The sequence below is a fragment of the Aotus nancymaae genome, unplaced genomic scaffold, assembly GCF_030222135.1.
Source record: "Aotus nancymaae isolate 86718 unplaced genomic scaffold, 86718_ANA_hifiasm-v0.15.2.pri h1tg000036l, whole genome shotgun sequence".
Taxonomy (NCBI): domain Eukaryota; kingdom Metazoa; phylum Chordata; class Mammalia; order Primates; family Aotidae; genus Aotus; species Aotus nancymaae.
The window spans coordinates 23,212,964-23,231,595 of record NW_026988450.1 but is presented as its reverse complement, the minus strand read 5'-3'; the positions used below and the strand labels follow the sequence as shown (position 1 = coordinate 23,231,595).

The following is an 18,632-nucleotide window of genomic DNA, read 5'->3' as shown; positions in this document are numbered from 1 at the left end:
TCTGACTCCCCATAACAAAGCTTCAGGAGAGCAGAGACCTTATCTCCATGGGTTCAGTATTATATCTTCCATGCCTGTCATGACAGATATTCAATACATTTTGCTAAGTGAATGAAAAAATGGGTATATGAATAATAAATATGTGAGCCAATATTTAACATTTCCTTTGAGTTCTAAGCTAGCTGATAAAAGAAAATATTTATTTATTTATTTGTTTGTTTGTTTGTTTTTGAGATGGAGACTCTCTCTGTCAGCCAAGTTGGAGTGCAATTGCATGATCTCGGCTCACTGCAGCCTCTACCTCCCAGGTTCAAGCGATTCTCATACCTCAGCCTCTGAGTAGCTGGGATTACAGGTGTGTGCCACCACACATGGCTAATTGTTTTGTATTTTTAGCACAGATGAGGTTTTGCCATGTTGACTAGCCTGGTCTTGAACTCCTGGCCTCAGCTGATCCACCCACCTTGGCCTCCCAAAGTGTTGGGATTATAGGTGTGAGCCACCATGCCCGGCTGAAATATTTTTAAAATGTTTAAATACACCCATATTTGGGGGTGCCTTAACAAATAGTAATTTTCTCACAGCTGTTAGTTTTAAACAATTAGTTTATCTCAATACTAATTCTCTTTGCTGCTAATTCTAGAAAGAATTTTTCAGTGAGTTTTTAATCGCTTCCCCTAGAACATAAGTACTTTGTTCTTTTTATTATCTCTTCTTATGTTTGTGTGTGTTGTGCACGTGTGTTTTAAATAGTGCCTTTATTAGTTCTGTAAAGTATCCTTAATCTTTCTCTTCCCACTAGAATTAGGTAAGAGACCATGTTTACAGGAAACATCAGATCAAAGACATTTGGTTTTTGATGATTTCAGCACATTCCTTAAGTTATATATTCTTGCAGATGTGGCTTTTTTATTTTGATTTTTCATTTTTTTTTTTTTTTAGGATCTTACTCTATTGCCCAAGCTAGAATGCAGTGGCATGATCATGGCTCACTGCAGCCTAGAACTCCTGGGTTAATCAGTCCTCCCGCCTCATCCTCCTCAGTAGCTGGGACTATAGACGTGTGCCCCTATGCTCGATTGTTTTACAACTTTTTGGTAGATTAGGGGGTCTCACTATGTTGCCCAGGTTGGTCTTAACCTCCTGGCCTCAAGTGATCCTCCTGCCTCAGCCTCTCAAAGTGCTGGGATTACACGTGTGAGCCATTATGCCCAGCCACTTGTGGCTTTAAAAAAACCTTTCATTTTGGAAAATTTCAAATGTACACAAAAGCATGGAGATAATAATAGTATAATGAATCATCATGTATTTATCATGTGAACGTTTACTAAAAAGCCAGTTTTAAGAAAGCTTTCTCTTGCCTGATAGAATAAAATGCCCCTAGAAGGGCTGTTCTTTGGTGCCAACTTGGCCTGGAATGGTCGGAAATGCAAATGTCCACTGGAGGGTGTGAGGCATTTATTATAAATCCCTGATGGCTTCTTCTGTCTGAGAAGGGGGGCTTCTAAGAGGGGGAGGAGGCTGACTTAAAACTGAAAGGAAGTTGTCTGGTCATCTTCACCTTTACAAATAAAATGAGAAAGAAGCTCTTAGAATAGCATCTGGATCGTGATTCTGAGTTCTTTAAGGCTGGAAATTATAATTTACTCCATATTTTAGTTGAGTTTTGTTGTCATTTTCATTGTGGTTGTTGCCTTTATGATTGTCTTGTTTTCTCAAGTCTTTAGCAACAAATCCTGTGAAACCAAAAGAACTTGTCTTCAAGAACATCAAAGAAAGAAGGAGCCACTCTTCTTTCTTTGTTGCTTGGAAGGAGGATCAACCCCAAGAATAGAGAGGGCGGTGGCAGCATTAGAGAGCAAGCCTTGCTGCAGGGAAGGAAGCATGGGCTGGGCCCAGAGGACCTGGCAGGTCAAGTTGGAGCTGCCCAATGGGCCTTTGGAACCAGTGCCAAGCTGGATTCTTCCCTTCCCTTTGCTGTCCCTGACTACATTTCCTAATACTCTTTACCCGTGCTCTGCAGCTCACCACCGTCTGGTCTCCATCCTCACTTTTAACTCCCAACACTACCATTTCAGGCAGTGTAAAAGCATGTCCAAGGGCCAGGCGCTGTGGTTCACGCCTGTAATCCCAGCACTCTGGGAGGCCGAGGCAGGCGGATCACCTGAGGTCGGGAGTTCGAGACCAGTCTGACCAACATGGAGCAACCCCGTCTCTACTAAAAATACAAAAATTAGCAGGGCGTGGTGGCCCATGACTGTAATCCCAGCTACTCGGGAGGCTGAGGCAGGAGAATCCCTTGAACCCGGGAGGCGGAGGTTGCCGTGAGCTAAGATCGCGCCATTGCACGCCAGTCTGAGCAACAACAGTGAAACTCCGTCTCATAAAAAGAAAAAGAAGGGCCGGACGCGGTGGCTCACGCCTGTAATCCCAGCACTTTGGGAGGCCGAGGCGGGTGGATCATGAGGTCAAGAGATCGAGACCATCCTGGTCAACATGGTGAAACTCCGTCTCTACTAAAAATACAAAAAATTAGCTGGGCATGGTGGCGCGTGCCTGTAATCCCAGCTACTCAGGAGGCTGAGGCAGGAGAATTGCCTGAACCCAGGAGGCGGAGGTTGCGGTGAGCCGAGATCGCGCCATTGCACTCCAGCCTGGGTAACAAGAGCGAAACTCCGTCTCAAAAAAAAAAAAAGAAAAGAAAAAGAAAAAGAAAAAAAAGCTTGTCAAGATCTCATCACAAAATCTAAAGACTTTCCCTCCTTTATTTTTAGCTAATTTCTCACGTTGTAATAAGTAACTTTCCAGGATCTGATGCAGCAACCCCTCAGGAGGCGCTTCCTAGAGAGGGCTCAGCTCCCGCTACTCCCCCATTGCTGAGACTACTCCGTGTCTCCCCCTCCTCTCTTCCCTCCCCCCTCCGTCTTCCTCTTTTTCCCTCTTTCTCTTCTCCCCTTTGCCCTCACCTTTTGCCCTGTCTCTCCACGTTCTCGGCCACATTCTTGCTTTTCCCCTTCCCTCCCTGCTGGTGTGCAGCACACACACTGCAGCTGTGGTAACTACATTCCTGTTGTCCCTCACCTGAGAAAGCCATGCTTTTGACGTGCTTGTGTTAGGGTTTTCTAGAGGGACAGAACTAATCGGATAGATGTATATATGAAGAGGAGTTTATTGAGGAGTATCGACTCACAATCACAAGGTGAATTCTCACAATAGGCTGTCTGCCAGCAGAGGAGAAAGGAGGCCAGTCCAAGTCCCAAAATCTCAAAAGTAGGGAAACTGACAGTACCGAGAGCCCCTGACAGATCACTGGGTGTAAGTTCAAGAGTCCAAAATCTGAAGAATTTGGAGTCTGATGTTCGAGGGCAGGAAGCGCCCAGCATGGGAGAAAGATGAAAGCCAGAAAACTCAAGTTCTTCCACGTTCTGCCTGCTTTATTCTAGCCACGCTGGCAGCTTGTTGGATGGTGCCCACCCAGAGTAAGGGTGGGTCTGCCTCTCCCAATCCACTGATTTAAATGTTTATCTTCTTTGGCAACATCCTCAAAGACACACCCAGGAAAAATACTTTACAACCTTCAATCCAATCAAGTTGACGATATTAACCATCACAATGCTCTTCCTCTGCTAGGAGCCATCTCTTCCTCCTGCTCCCCCACATCCTCGCTTTGTTAGCTTCTTCCAGAAACGGTTCCCTAATGCCCAAGACTGGGGTGGGATTCCCTCCTGTGTGCTCCCACAGCACCCTTATTTTTTGCCCCCCCCATCATAACACTTACTAAAACTGTATTATCCATTTTCTGATCTGCGTTTCTTTTACTAGATTCTAAGCTCCTCAAAGGCAGGAACCATTTTGCTTAGCATGTTTCTCTAAGGCTTTGTGTAGTTCTTGGAATAAAATCAGCACTCGGTAAATAATTTATTTTGTATGAATGAATGAGCATAGCGGAATCTGGCGATCTATAATTCTTTGTTGTGATCACTGGAAAAAATGGATGCAAAATGCCCAGCAAGGATCCTGGAAAAATAGGCATTTCATAGATGGTAACTCATAGTGATGTCACTCCTCACCATACCCATGGGACTCCTGAGAGTTGCTCATGGTTGCACACTTTGATGTGGTCATGCCTTGCATGTAATAGATATTTAATGTATATGACTGAATTGAATATATGTTTAATATATTAAGTAAGCAGGGTACATGATTGATTTTCCTTCTGTGTCCATGTTTAGAATAAAAGTGATGATTATTTAGAGAACGTGTTTATTTTTCATGAAGCATAGAATTTGTCTTTTTTTTCAGGCACAAATGCATTTTATAATAATAATGCTTTTGAGAGAACCCAAGTATTTCGTTGTCTTGTAGGTGATAACTTGCTACTGGACTTTACTTTTTAAAAATATTACCTGATGTCTGTAACCTGGAACTTGAAGAATTCATTAAAATATTCAAAGTTTGAAAGAGAAATATTCTGACATATCTGTTTGCTTTGCCTCTGACACACCTTGTTTTTTTTGTATTTTGTGTCCTGTCTCTGCAGCAGACTCTCCCTCTCATCAGCCCTGTTGAAAGAAGAAAAAATGTCAATGCTATCTCCTGCAATCAAATGTGAGACTTCTAAAGCCACTAGAAGTTCCTTTGGCAGTTGTTTTATTTTTGATAGTAGTTGGAGGAAAGCAGTTTTAGAAACACAGAAGATTAGGAAAGGTAACTTTATTATTATTATTTTCCTTAAGAAAACATAGAAATAGTGCCTTGAATTTACATGTATTTTTTTCATCAGGGAAGAGACATTTTCTGTGACATTTATATAAGAATTACATCTTAAGTTGATGAAAAAGAAAAATGGAAGCAAACTAAAATTAATTTAATTAATGTAATTCTGTGACTCATGATGGAAACAAATTTTAAAGAACATTTCTTTTTTAAAAAACTCAAATTTGTTTTAAATAACTGCATTTCTTAATATCCAGTGCAGTACTATATCTGTTGAATCACAATCCATTTTATAAATGGTGTTTTCTTTTAAATAACTCAAGGTGATTTTTAATCTTTAACAGTGCTTTTATGTATTAATAAATTTTTTTTTTTTTTTTTTTTTGAGACGGAGTTTCACTCTTGTTGCCCAGGCTGGAATGCAATGGTGCAGTCTCAGTTCACTGCAACTTCCACCTCTCGGGTTCAAGTGATTCTCCTGGCTCAGCCTCCCAAGTAGCTGGGATTACAGGTATCTGCTACCATGCCCAACTAATTTTTTATTTTCAGTAGAGATGGAGTTTCACCATGTTGGGCAGGCTGGTCTCGAACTCCTGACCTCAGGTGATCCACTCACCTCGGCCTCCCAAAGTGCTGGGTTTGCAGGCATTGAGCCACCATGCCTTGCCCTGTATTAATTCTAAGCAAGGCCAGGTGCAGTAGCTCAGCCTGTAATTTCAGCACTTTGGGAGGTCAAGGCAGGTGGATCTCTTAAGCCCAGGAGTTAGTGATCGGCCTGGGAAACATGGTGATACCCCACCTCTACAAAAACCACAAAAATTAGCTGAGTGTGATGATGTGTGCCTGTGGTCCCAGCTACTTGGGAGGCTGAGGGTAGGAGGATCACCTGGGCCTAGGGAGGTTGAGGCTGCAGTGAGCCATGACCATGCCACTGTACTTCAGTCTGGGCAACAAAGTGAGACCTTGTCTCAAAAAAACTAACCAAAACTTTATTTTTGAGTGATTTATGTGGAAAGTGTCTTAAATCCCATAGTTGTTCAATGAAGACTAGTTTGAGAACTTTTGACATATAGATGAGTATATTAATAGCTATGCCCCTTACTTTCAAGTTAATTATATTTGTTTATTCTGAATTCTGCTTCCAACTTTATTAATGGGAAAATAATTCTTGAAAATAGTAAAATTCAAACTACTCAATGATTTATCCCTCTGGTTTTGAATGTGTTGCTATATATTTTCTTCAACTTTCTCACAAGATTCCCATTCAAGGTACTCAGACAACAGTTTAGCCACCCTCCTATCCCCAAATTTAATTGTTGAAAAGAGAGTCTATATGCTTTTTGACCAAGAGAAGCTATTTTTTCCAAAAGAGGAAAAATCAAGTTACAAAATAACATTTTGAACATGCGATATAATGATTTTAGTCCCATTAAATACCATTTTTATTGCTGTGCTACACTTGCTTTGTAGATAATTTGTGTGTGTGTGTGTACGTGAGATGGAGTCTCACTCCATTGCCCAGGCTGGAGTGCAATGGTGTGATCTCAGCTCACTGCAACCTCTGCCTCCCGGGTTCAAGCAGTTCTCCTGCCTCAGCCTCCTGAGTAGCTGACATTTCAGGCATGCACCACCACACCCAGCTAATTTTTGTATTTTTAGTAAAGACCAGGGTTCACCATGTTGGTCAGGATGATCTCAAATTCCTGACCTCATGATCTGCCCACCTTGGCCTCCCAAAGTAATGGGATTACAGGTGTGAGCCACCGCGCCTGGCAGAGAATCCTTTAAAAAAAAAAAAAATCTCTGTTTAGTTCAAAGAACACCCACACCTTTAACCTCTTAATCTCCTTTTTCTTTTCCATTTAATGCTTTTAAATTTTTAAAAAATAATTTGACCATCTCTCTGTGCTATGGATATGTGAGGTTAGTAGAAGAACCAGTCTTGATGCTTCAGTGTTATGGTTTACAGGTTTGGTATGGAATTTTGCATACAGAAAATTAAAATCAGTGCCTCAAGTGGAATTCTTTGAAGTCCTATTGTTAGCTCAGATGATCGTGTGTTTACACCTCTTATTTACATAAAAGCGGGAAAGTGGAAAGACTCAGAGTGCTAGATAATACAATACTCTTGAAAATGCCTTTACTTAAGTGTGAAGGTATCTAATATAGTGGGAATTCTAAGTAAAATAATGAAGGCAGAGGATAGTGATGACTGTGGAAGATCTGTGAAGCTGTTCTTTTTCCTTATTCCACTCTTGTTTCTTTTTTTCTTGTTTTTCTTTTGTTTTGTTATTTTGTTGTTTGTTTTTTTGTCTGAGGATTGGGTTCTATCTTATTCCACTCTTACTCAGCCCCTTAATCTACTCCTTCCTGCAATCTCTATAGTCAAGATGTAGAATGAAAGCCATTCTCCTGGGAAAGATGCTAGATAAATTAGTTACTTAATTTTCTTTACTTAATGGTTATTGTTTTGTGTATTTCATTATGTATTTTAGTATGTAGTAAAACAAGTAGTATACATTTAATCAAGATGATTATTATATATTTTTAACCAGAATATGCCACAGCATTTGGTCGAGGAGACCTCAAAGAATGTATCAAAATGCCATATTTACCAGGACTGCAAAGTTGCCAAAAAAGTGTAAGTTCAACTTCACTAGAGGTTCCGAAAAGACTGCAGCGTGCTGATGCCAAGGCGTCTGCAGTCAGGTAGATCACTGCCGTTTAAGTCTCATTTTGTATTTTTAGTAATACTGCTGAATGTGAGGTTTTTCTGGCCAGTGAATTGAATTCATTTTTGCCTATTGTTGATTTGTTTTTCATAAATCATTTAATTTTTAAAATCTAAGCCATTTTACTCAGTTTGACAAGTCGGCACTTTTCTCTGTTTTCAGGTGACATTACCAGAAAAGATTCAAGGGCATTTTTTATTTCTAATGCTAAAAATTAACACTCTGCAAATTAAAAAGTTTCTGTTCCCTGCATATAGAACCTTGTGCTTCATTTCTAGTCTGACTGAAGTAGTGTGAAGGAAGATTCTGAATGAGATATTGGCCTATTTGACATCCTGCATTGACTATCAGAAACAAATTTTTCTGCCAGAAAAGTCTCTCTGACTTTGAATACTGACATTTGAAAACATTATTATAAATACTTTTCCTGCTAAAAATCAGACTGACTGACATGCTATTAAAAGAAAGCTCAGCCGGGCACGGTGGGTCATGTCTGTAATCCCAGGACTTTGGGAGGCCGAGGCGGGTGGATCATGAGGTCAGGAGATCGAGATCATCCTGGCTAACACAGTGAAACCTCGTCTCTATTTTTTTTTAAGAATGGGTTTCACCATGTTGGTCAGGCTGGTCTTGAACTCCCGACCTCAGGTGATCCACCCGCCTTGGCCTCTAAAGTGCTTGGATTACAGGCGTGAGCCACTATGCCCGGCCCACAACCCCGTCTCTATTAAAAAAAAAAAAAAGAAAACTCTCCAAAGGGATCTCTAAGTCAGTGAGATAGTCTCACATTCTATACAGCTTTTGCTCTTATTTATTTGTTTGTTCTGCAGATACTTGTTGAGTGTCTAGAAATGTCTAGTAGTTATTCATTCTGGTAGCATTTTAAAAAAGTGAAGCACTTGGCTAGGCATGGTGGTTCACGCCTGTAATCCCAGCACTTTGGGAGGCTGAGGCAGGTGGATAACCTGAGATCAGGAGTTCGAGACTAGCCTGACCAACATGGAGAAACCCTACCTTTATTTAAAAAAAAAAAAAGAAGAAGCAGCAGCACTTATAGTATTCAGAGTTGCAACTCTCTTTACAGAAGGATTTACATTTTTATATTATCTTCCTATTATAATGAACTTTAAAGTCATCCAGTCATACCTAGAACACAAGATTAAAGTTTCAAAAGATGTTTCTTGAGTTTTCCAGCTAATATTATTGCTCTTTTTAAGTACTCTTGAAATAAATTTGGGTAATATTAAAATGAAAAGTTGACAACTTTTATTTACATTATGAAAATAAGAATAAGAACTTTGCAGAAAAAAGGAAAATAATTATTTGATAATCTACCCATCCTAACATATCCATTTTTATTGTTGAATATTCCCTTCTATCAAAAGAAAGAAAAAATTCTTTTTCATGGATTTCATTGTCGTGATTTTAGCATACTTAAAATTTTTATCCTGCCTTTTAAAAAGCTTAATATACACATTTTTGTCATCCACTATATCTTCTTTAAACAGTCTTACCAACCACATTTTATTTCACTAAGGATCCACAGTTTACTTAAATGCTTTGATTTTTTTTTGGTTTTGTAAATAACACCACAATAAACAATATTGTACATATAGCTTTTCTCATCATTTTTAATATTATCTGAAGACAGATTTTCAAGCTATAGAAATATAAAATGCAAAATTGTTCCTTCTAAAGTAAGGTTAGAAGAAAATAAGGCAGAATCAGAAATGGAAGAGAGAGAGAGAGTTGCTACTAATGGTAACTTACATCAATGGCGGGGATGCAGAAAGAAGAGGGACTGTTTGAAACATGATTATAAAGCTACTAAGGACAGTCAGTTACATTGGAACCAAGACACTTGTGTCCCTGACTCTCAACTTAAATCATTTTCTCTCTTTCTTTTCTTTCTCTCTCTCTCTTTCTTTCTTTCCTTTCTTTCTTCTTTCTTTCTCTCTCTCTTTTTCTCTTTCTTTCTTTTCTTTTTGACGGAGTCTTGCTCTGTTGCCAGGCTGGAGTGCAGCAGCGTGATCTCAGCTCACTGCAATCTCCACTTCCCAAGTTCAAACAATTCTCCTGCCTCAGCCTCCTGAGTAGCTGGGACTACAGGCGCGTGCCACCACACCCAGTTAATTTTTGTATTTTTAGTAGAGATGAGGTTTCACCATGTTGACCAGGATGGTCTCGATCTCTTGACCTCGTGATCCACCCACTTGGGCATCCTAAGGTGCTGGGATTAGAGGCATGAGACACCGTGCCCGGTCTCTCTCTTTTTTTTTTTTTTTTGAGATGACATCTTGCTCTGTTGCCAGGCTGGCGTGCAGTGGCATGATCTCGGCTCGCTGCAACCTCTGCTTCCTGGGTTCAAGCGATTCTCCTTCCTTAGCCTCCTGAGTAGCTGAGATTACAGGGTCCTGCCACCATGCCTGGCTAATTTTTTGTGTTTTTGTAGAGATGGGGTTTCACCATGTTGGCCAGGATGGTCTCGATCTCTTGACCTCATGATCCGCCCACCTCGGCCTCCCAAAGTGCTGGGATTACAGGTGTGAGCCACCGTGCCCGGCCAGAAGCTTTTCATTAATAACTTGATGTGATCCCATTTGTCCATTTTCACTTTGATTGCCTGTGCTTCTGGGGTATTACTCAGGAAATCTTTGACCACTCCAATGTCCTGGAGAGTTTCCCCAATGTTTTCTTTTAGTATTCATAGTTTGAGGTCTTAGATTTAAGTCTTTAATCCATTTTGATTTGACTTTTTTTATATGGTGAGAGATGGGGTCTGGTTTCATTTTTCTGCATAATATCCAGTTTTATAATATCCATAATATCCAGTTTCCCCAGCACCATTTATTTTGTAGACTGTCTTTTCCCCAGTGTATATTTCTGGCACCTTTGTTGAAAATGAATTCACTATAATTGTATAGATTTGTTTCTGGGTTGTTTATTCTGTTCCATTGGTCTATGTGTCTGTTTTTATGCCAGTGCCATGCTTTTTTGGGGTTAGTATAAGAACTAGTAGTATGTAATAGTCATTTGTGGAACAAATATTTAAGTCACATTATATTTAATAGAATATGATTCATGTGTGCTTAATTCATTTTAATAGCTGACTCCCCACCTCCTCCTCCAGGTTCTGGCTTCAGTGATCCTCTCACTGGAGCATCAGCTCAATACTTAGAGAGACTTTCCAAAATGACTATATTGGAATATGTTACCATTTGTCAGGAAACAACCAAAAAATCAAAAAAAGGCAGGAAACGAGAGCTCCAAGACTGCTGACAAATGTCATACAGTGTGATGCTTTTTTCAGTGACTTTTAAGCTTTATATTTTCTTTTCTTTTTTTTTTTGGGCAGATTTTGACAACATATATTTTCTTTTTTTATGTGTTACGATGCATAATGATTTACATAAAAATGAAAATGTAAATAGGAAATAAATATTTTATGTTATAGATGAGTCACTTGTATTTTGTTAACATTACAGAGAAATTATATTTTTTTCTTATGTTGAAGGACTATAAATTATGGTTTATGGGAAAATAAGCGTAAAAGAAATTTTGTTCCATGAATTTTACATGTATTGACTATGTGTTTTGATTCAATTTGATAGTCCTGAGTGTCTATTTTGTGCAATGACCTTGGCTAGCTGCTGAGAAAGATTTAGGAAAAAGCGAGGTCTTACTGTTGAGGTCAGAAAGGGATCAATAAAATGTCTTCTTTTTCCCTGCTTGAGTTTGGAAACAATGGTTAGGTAAGTATTCAAGCAGAGGACAATGAAAATTTAGCTTGGTTTGCTGATAAACCCAGGATGGGAAGCCCTGTCTTAAATGTGTCGCAGTAAGGGGCTTCCCATTACTGGCCTTCAAAATCGGACAGATGGACACACACAGGTAGTGCGGACACCCTCAGTCTCACCTGCACATCAATGCCTTTACTGCCAAGCAGGACAGGGCCTCTTCACTGTGTAGACAGTCAAGTCCCTGTGGGGAGAGAGAGGTGGGGACAGACGCTCTTTGTCTCTGTGGTGAGGAGGAGGAAAGTCTAGGTCAAGAGGAAAACCCCTTCTCAAAAAAGTCTGAGCAGTGGGGAAAAGTGTACATCTCTATCCATTCCTGAGGAACAGGGAGAAAGCAAGGATATGACTATGATGCCAAGGAGGGTGGGCTCTGGGCCATACGAGAGCCACAGCATGTTACAGAGGTTTACAAACAGGCAGTCCCATCCAGCAGGATGCTCACAGAAAGCTTCAAGAAAAATAGGGTGTTGGAAATGGGCTGTAAAGACAGGAAAGAATGAAAGAGAAGGCATTTTTAGAAAGAGAGGAAACAGAAGTAAAGACGCTATGCATTTGGGATTGTTGCACTTGGCTGGAGCCCTAGATTGTATAAAGCAAGTGTCATAAATCCATGTGCCTGCAGGTACCAAGCCAGCACCAAATTGAGTGACACCAGTCAGGTGAAGGCTGTAGTGAACTGGGGCCTGTTTCTCCCTTTCAAAAAGTCTGGCTGCCTAGCTTCAGCCCTTTGTGCCATGCAGGTCCAAAGTTGCCAGACATCCCAACTTTTCATGAGAAACCAGAATCTAGACTTCTATGTGGAAACCTTCCAATGTATAAATGTTAGCAACTAATTTGAAATAAGCAACTAATTCAAAATGTATAAAGCCATTGTGTTTGCCAAAGAAAATTACATGTGCAAGCTAGATCTGGCTTTGTGGGGCCATTCAACACAACGTCAGGAACAAAGGAATAGAAGGCAATAGGTCCCAAAAGATAACTTCATAATCTGTGGTAGAGAGCCTCAGATGCCAAGCATGAGTTTATATTTAATGTATTCCAGTGGGAGATTTTGAGAATGCAAGTAAATTATTGCTTCTGTGATTAAGGATGAAGGTTCATCTAAGTATAATTTGTAGGCTACATGACGGGGGGACGCTGAAGGTTGGGAAATCATTGGGAAGCAGGAATGGAACAGAGGGACTGGATAATTAGGATATCAAGGCAGAGGACTTAAGATCAATTGTTCAGCTATAGAATGTAAAGAAAGGAAGCATCAAATCTAGCTCAGGTTTCCAATCTTAGAGATAAGAATCTCAGAAGGAGATGCTAATTTGTGGGGAATAAGAACATAAATGCAACTTTAGACATAGTCGGTTTAAGGTGCCATCAGGATGTCCACATAGAGATCCCAAGCAGGTATTTGAAAAGCAGCTCTGTAGTTATGGAAAAAGACACTGACTAAAGTTAGATCTCTCTAAGAAACATTTGCACAGCAAAGACTGAGTTTTCCCTGATAAAAATGTAAAGACAGAAGGAGTCCGAATTCATAGGGGATGAGAGAAAATAGGAAGAAGACAGAAGACACAGAAGACAGAAGAGGAAGAAAGGAGGAGGAGAGGGAAGAAGAAGGAGTAAGGAGAAGGAGAAGCAGCAGCAGCCAGCACAGATTTAGAATAGCATATTCTATGTCCTCGTATGCTTTATATTTATACAAAATGCTATTAATATGCATGTGTCTGTATACATTATGATACATTAGTTACTAGGGGAATAATTGAATACACTTAAGTAGCTGTGTTTTTGCTTACATCTGAATTTTGGTTAAGAATGATTTAGATTTACCTTTCCATCTTCTGATTACCTCTTCCAAGTGTGGTCAGTGATTTAAGAAATGGAAAGCAGGAGAAAATTTTCAAACACAATTTGGTGAACTATTTTTTGGATGAGTGCTCCTAAACACTTTTGATTAGCAGATAGATTTCATTTATTGAACTCCTGCTATGTATTCTTATGAAAACCCCCAAAAATAAGTAGGTGATATTATTTCTGCTTCATAAATGAGGTAAATTTGGAGTTTCTGTTTTATACTTGGTCTCTAGCCAGAAAGTGGGAGAACTAAGATTTTAACTTACTAGAATTCAAAGCTCATATAATAAACTCCATGGAATAATAATTTTTTAGACCTTAAACTTAGCTGATACATGTAATAACAGTTTAATTACTTACAATTTAGGACAAGATAGTACTTCTGTTACTGAAACACCAGGGATTTGGTCTAGATCTTGCTATTCGCCACACAGAAAGCCGATCACTGAGACAAGAATTATCATGAAGGAAGAAGTCTTTAATAGGGCGCTACAGCCAAGGAGTTCAGTCTCAAATTCATCTCCCTGACCTACTAAAACTAGAGGTGTATATAGCAGGGAAGAAATGTAATAATGTGTAAGAAAACAGAAACTAGGAACTAGGGAGGAGCAAGGAAGCAATTATGATGGAGGGGGTCCAGATTCACTGTCTGGATGTGGTGATCTGATGAGTTTCAGTTCTTTGATACTTTCTGTTTTGAGATGCCTGAAGGTCCTTTCCTGAGGAAAGAATTCAGATAAAACAAAATGTTTTAAAGCTAGAAGGAATTATTTCTGTTTATTCAAAAAAACAAAACCCAAAAATCAAAAAACAAAAAACTATCTATGGGACCATTGGGTTGGCTTCACTTTCACAGACAAAAATATCCCTCGTGGGGACTCGTGGTGGTGGTGGTGGTGGTGGTGGCTCAAGCCTGTAATCCCAGCATTTTGAGGCCAGGAGTTTGACACCAGCCTGGTCAGCATGGAGAAACCCTGTCCCTACTTAAAATACATAAAAATTAGCCAGGTGTAGTGGCATATACCTGTAATCCAAGCTAGTCAGGAGGCTCAGGCATGAGAATCACTTGAGCCTGGGAGGTGGAGGTTGCAGTGAGCTGGGATTGTGCCACTGCAATCCATCCTGGGCTACAGAGACTGTCTAAAAAAAAAATCTCAAAAGTGAGTTGAGTTTTGACACGAACATATCAAGGAGTATTTACACTGGTAGAATGGAAAGCAGGAATCATGTACATGAATAATTGTGTCTGCTCCCTGCTCCAATCTTTCCTAGGAAAGAGTTAACTTAAGCCAGTTCAAGAAAGGAGTAGAATGTTTATGGAATGTTTATTTCTTTTTAATAAACAGGATGTGCTGACAATAATTAACATTTTAGCCTTGAGATTGAATTTATGTTTTTCATTATATCTTTGTTTGCTTTTTTAGCCATAGGCACTACTTCCTTACTTCACATTTACTCTTTTCATTCCTCATGAAGTTTTAAAGAGAAACCAGTGTACATTTTATTCACAGAAAACTCAAATCACCCCCAAGTAAGATAAACCCAAGATTTAGAGATAAGGATGAGATGCCAGATTCTGATATTTCAGCTGCCATAGATGTTAAACTCATCCTTGGGATGATACACAATCTTGTCAGAAATGACTCTTCTGCATTTGTGGTTTAGAAATTCCTCCAGTGTAAGCAATATCAATCATAACCTTGGGAAACCGTACCTTATGATAAATATTTAGGATGGGAAGATGGACTCCTGATCTTAGACCGAGAAAACAGTTCTTTACAAAGAGTAGTTACTTTGGTGAAGGACAAATCATTAGTGGTGATAGTTTCAAAGACATTTCCTAAGACAATTCACTGCCTTTTCTGTAATTCTCTGCTTACCAAGCAGCCTTCTAGTGTAATTTAGACTCTTGAGTACATATGTCCACTAAAAATGAGATGCCTTCTCTGCCTGACATGTTTTAGATCTGGGATTGAATGTGTTAATTAATGAGTTGATATTCTGATTCACAGTCTCTGTGAATTTGGCTGGTGTGAATTGATACACAGATCCTGATCATCCTTGTCAAATAAACATATAGAGGAGTTTTTTAAATGAGAAAAATCACTTTAGTAATTTTGAAAAATAATACATATTTTAGGAATTTCAGCAATGTGGAATGGCATAAAAAAGAAGTCTAAAAATCACCTTAACTCTCACTACTCATAAATAACATCAGGTGTCATTTAAAATGAGATGATTCTATGCATGCTATACTTAAAGTTATTCAACTTAATTTTTACTCTGCTATAAGAAAAACTTCAGTGAAAATGTGACACTGCTTAAATTCAAATATTATTGCTTTTAAAATTATATATTATGAATTCATATTTAGATCAATTTTTAGGTTTATCTCTAAACTTAGATCTAGATCTTCTTTCCTTAAAGATTCCTCTGCAAGGCTTTTCAAACTGAAGCATGCATCCAGATCTCCTGGAGAGCTTGTTAAAATCCAGACTCTTGTAGGTCTGGAGAGGGTCTGAGAACTTACATTTCTCTCAAGCTCCCAGATGATGCTGACGCCGCCTGTCCACAGACTACACTTTCCGTAGACCTGCTTGAGAATCATCTGCACTCAGAATCACCTGGTGAACATCTGTGAATTACCGTTGTCCAGGTTCTACCTCCAGAGATTCTGATCTAATTGGTTTGGGGTGGTCTCATGAACTGGGGTAATTTTTAAAAGCTCTTCAGGGATCCTAATATGCAGCTAGATCTGAGAACTACTGTTCTAAGATTGAGAGACTATGAAAAATATTCAAAGACCAAAATAACCATTTTTCTTCCCTTCAGAGCTTTATGGATGCTTTCTGTTGTCTTCTGGTATTAACTGTTGCCATGGAGAAATCCGATTCCTCACCATGTTTTATCCCTTGTAGATTATTTGCTGTTTCTGCCTGGATGCCTGAAGATTTTCTTGATTCTTATTTAAATACTTATTCTTTCTGTTCCACATTTTTGAGTTCTCTACTTCAGGGACACCTAATATTCTTATTTGGGATCATCTCCTTCTGTTCTAAATATCTAGAGAATTGGAGAATAAGAATTTGTCAGTATTTTCTATTTTCTTTCTGATTCTTTGAATCTGTGGAATTTTTTTTCTGCCACAGGTGCATTCACTGTTGATTATCTTAGCATTTCTTCTAAGTCAGCAGTTCAATCTCTAGCTGTGGCTCTTCTTCCTTGCTGTTTCTAATTTATTAATTCTGTAATGATATTGTGAGTCCAATTTATTTTCTTAGGTCTACAATCACTCTTTAATTCTTTGTCCAGGGATTGGAAAACTTGTTTTTGGTAAAAAGCTAGAGGGTAAATATTTCAGGCTTTGTCAACCGTACAGTCTCTATTGCAGCTACTTAACTCTGACATTGTAGCATGAAAACAGTCATAGACAATCTGTAAATTAATGGGCATGACTGTATTCCGATAACACATTATTTACAAAAACAGGCCGCTGGCTAGCTCATTTTCAGTGGCAGTAGTATGTTTAGCACATAGTGTTCTTTAAGTAATTGTAATCTTCTTCCTCCCCCTCTTCAAGACCAGCTCTTAGTTCACTGCCTCTAGGGATAGTTTCCTAATTCTTCCAAGAGTGGATGCTTCTTCTCTGTTCTCAGAACACTTTGTTTACAGGGGACACGATCATCACCAGGTTGATTTAATCATAACTAATGTTTTTTGCATGCAAATTATGTACAGGGCATTGCACTAAACGCTTTTCATCTATTATTATCTTGTTGAAACTTCCCAGCAACCCAACTTTACAATTCCTAGTCAACTCATCCTTCCTCCATTCCCCTGGTTGACTATTATGCACTTCTTTTGCCTTCAAATCGCCAGTGCCTCTTATTCTAAGCTTATAACCCATCTTTTTATTTCACAAAGAAAATATTAAATAGAAGCAGTCAGAAGAGAACTTCCAGCACCCCAAATGCTAATCTATCAACCTACCTGCTTCCGTTCTCGGACACGCACTACCCATGTTCCCAAGAGCAACCTCTTCACTTGTGCAGCAAATACATCTCGATCTCCTCTTGCTGCAGCAACTGTATCCCCAAACCATCACAGTTTTTCCTCTTAATTTGGTCGTTTCCACCAGCATAAAAACTTACTACAAAAGTCTGTCTTAAATGAACGCGCATGCCTCTTGTCACCTGCTATTTCATCTCTGTGTTTCCCTGTATAGCCAAACTCCACAGCGCCCTATACTCAGTCTTCCTTCCTCAACCTCCTGGCTCTTGAAGCCACTCCAATGAGGCAGTTAGCATCACTACTGCACTGAAACAGCTCTTGTCAAGGTTTCTGGTAACCTCCATGAGGCCAAAGCCAATGACAATTCTCAGTCCTTATTTGACCTGTCAAGTACCTTTTGACACAGTGAATCTCTCTTCTTTGAGGAGGCTTCCAGAGGATTATTCTCTTTCTCCTTTTACTTTTCAAGCTACTTCTTCTCATTCTCCTTAACAAAGTCTACAGTTGGTAAAGTGGCACATGTGGGATTCGAGCTCCTCCAAGGCCGAAACTACTTCTTATTCATTTCTATGTCCCTAGTACCTAGCACTGTCCCCAGCATCTTGTGTGAATGGAGAAAATCTTTATTATTTTGCAAGAAAGGACGTCAGTTGGTGATGAGATGGTTTGGATCAGAGATGCTGAATTCTTTGAGCATGGTGAGGAAGACGGGATGGAATTTCCAAAGGGGAGGGAACAGGTAGGAGACCTGGACAGCTAAGTGGCAAACTTAGGATAGGAACAGATAAAAGAAGGAAATTGAGTCTAGTCTGGCAGGCCCTGTCTTCAAAGACTAGCAGCGCATAGTTGAGAGACCACTTCCTGGTCTTTAGTCAGGAACTCATTGTCTAAGAACATGTTCCTAGGGGCGGAGACTCCAAGTTGGAGATACACTTGCAGGAACTTTACTGGGCGTGCCTTCAGTAACAGTTCCCAGGAGGGAGGGCAGACCCAATCCATGTGGGATTGGAAGGCTTCCACCAATCCTACATGGATCTGTGGAACTGGAAAAGACCTTCAGGGTTTTTCTGCTCTGAGACAAGGAGATTTCACCTTTATAAACTCCACCCCTCCCTGCACTGATCAGCCACAATATCATGGTATCACGGATCATGGGATGCAAACGTGGGCAAGGTGGATCTCTTCTGATGAGGGAAATTTCTCAGGTGGGCCTTTCCTGTGAACATTCTCAGCAACTAAGGAACAAGCACTTCTCAGGGGGTGATCTGAGTGGCACAGTACAATATTCACTACACCTCTCCCCAGAGAAACCAAAGTACAGTATTAGGTAGGAATGAAGATAAGCACTCAGGAGTAGAGGAAGAAGATGGCTTGACCTGTATTGGTAGGGCTCCTGTTTGAAAATGGCTCAAATGAAGAAACTTTCTATGGACAAGGCTAAGGAAACAGACAAGATTGTGATGAACCCAGAGACTAACACAGTGAAAAGCTGTTGCTACCCTTAGGGTTAAAGGGCCAAAGGGAGAGC

At 39.7% G+C, this 18,632-nt stretch overlaps 1 protein-coding gene across 1 annotated transcript; it reads left to right on the top strand.

Moving 5' to 3' along the window:
- Nucleotides 1-4,580: 4,580 nt before the first annotated feature.
- CUNH8orf89 (chromosome unknown C8orf89 homolog) lies at nt 4,581-15,615 on the top strand. The gene is made up of 4 exons (XM_064384097.1): nt 4,581-4,707; nt 7,272-7,425; nt 11,868-12,058; nt 15,521-15,615. The coding sequence occupies exons 1-4, from the start codon at nt 4,581-4,583 to the stop codon at nt 15,613-15,615; spliced, it is 567 nt and encodes a 188-aa protein (XP_064240167.1).
- Nucleotides 15,616-18,632: the final 3,017 nt, after the last annotated feature.

What these genes read in the sequence shown, in the direction of transcription:
- CUNH8orf89 (XM_064384097.1), top strand. Translation starts at nt 4,581, where the DNA reads ATGTCAATGCTATCTCCTGCAATCAAATGTGAGACTTCTAAAGCCACT. An exon ending in AACACAGAAGATTAGGAAAG is followed by an intron (nt 4,708 to 7,271) that starts GTAACTTTATTA and finishes ATTTTTAACCAG; the next exon opens with AATATGCCACAGCATTTGGT. An exon ending in GCCAAGGCGTCTGCAGTCAG is followed by an intron (nt 7,426 to 11,867) that starts GTAGATCACTGC and finishes ATGTGCCTGCAG; the next exon opens with GTACCAAGCCAGCACCAAAT.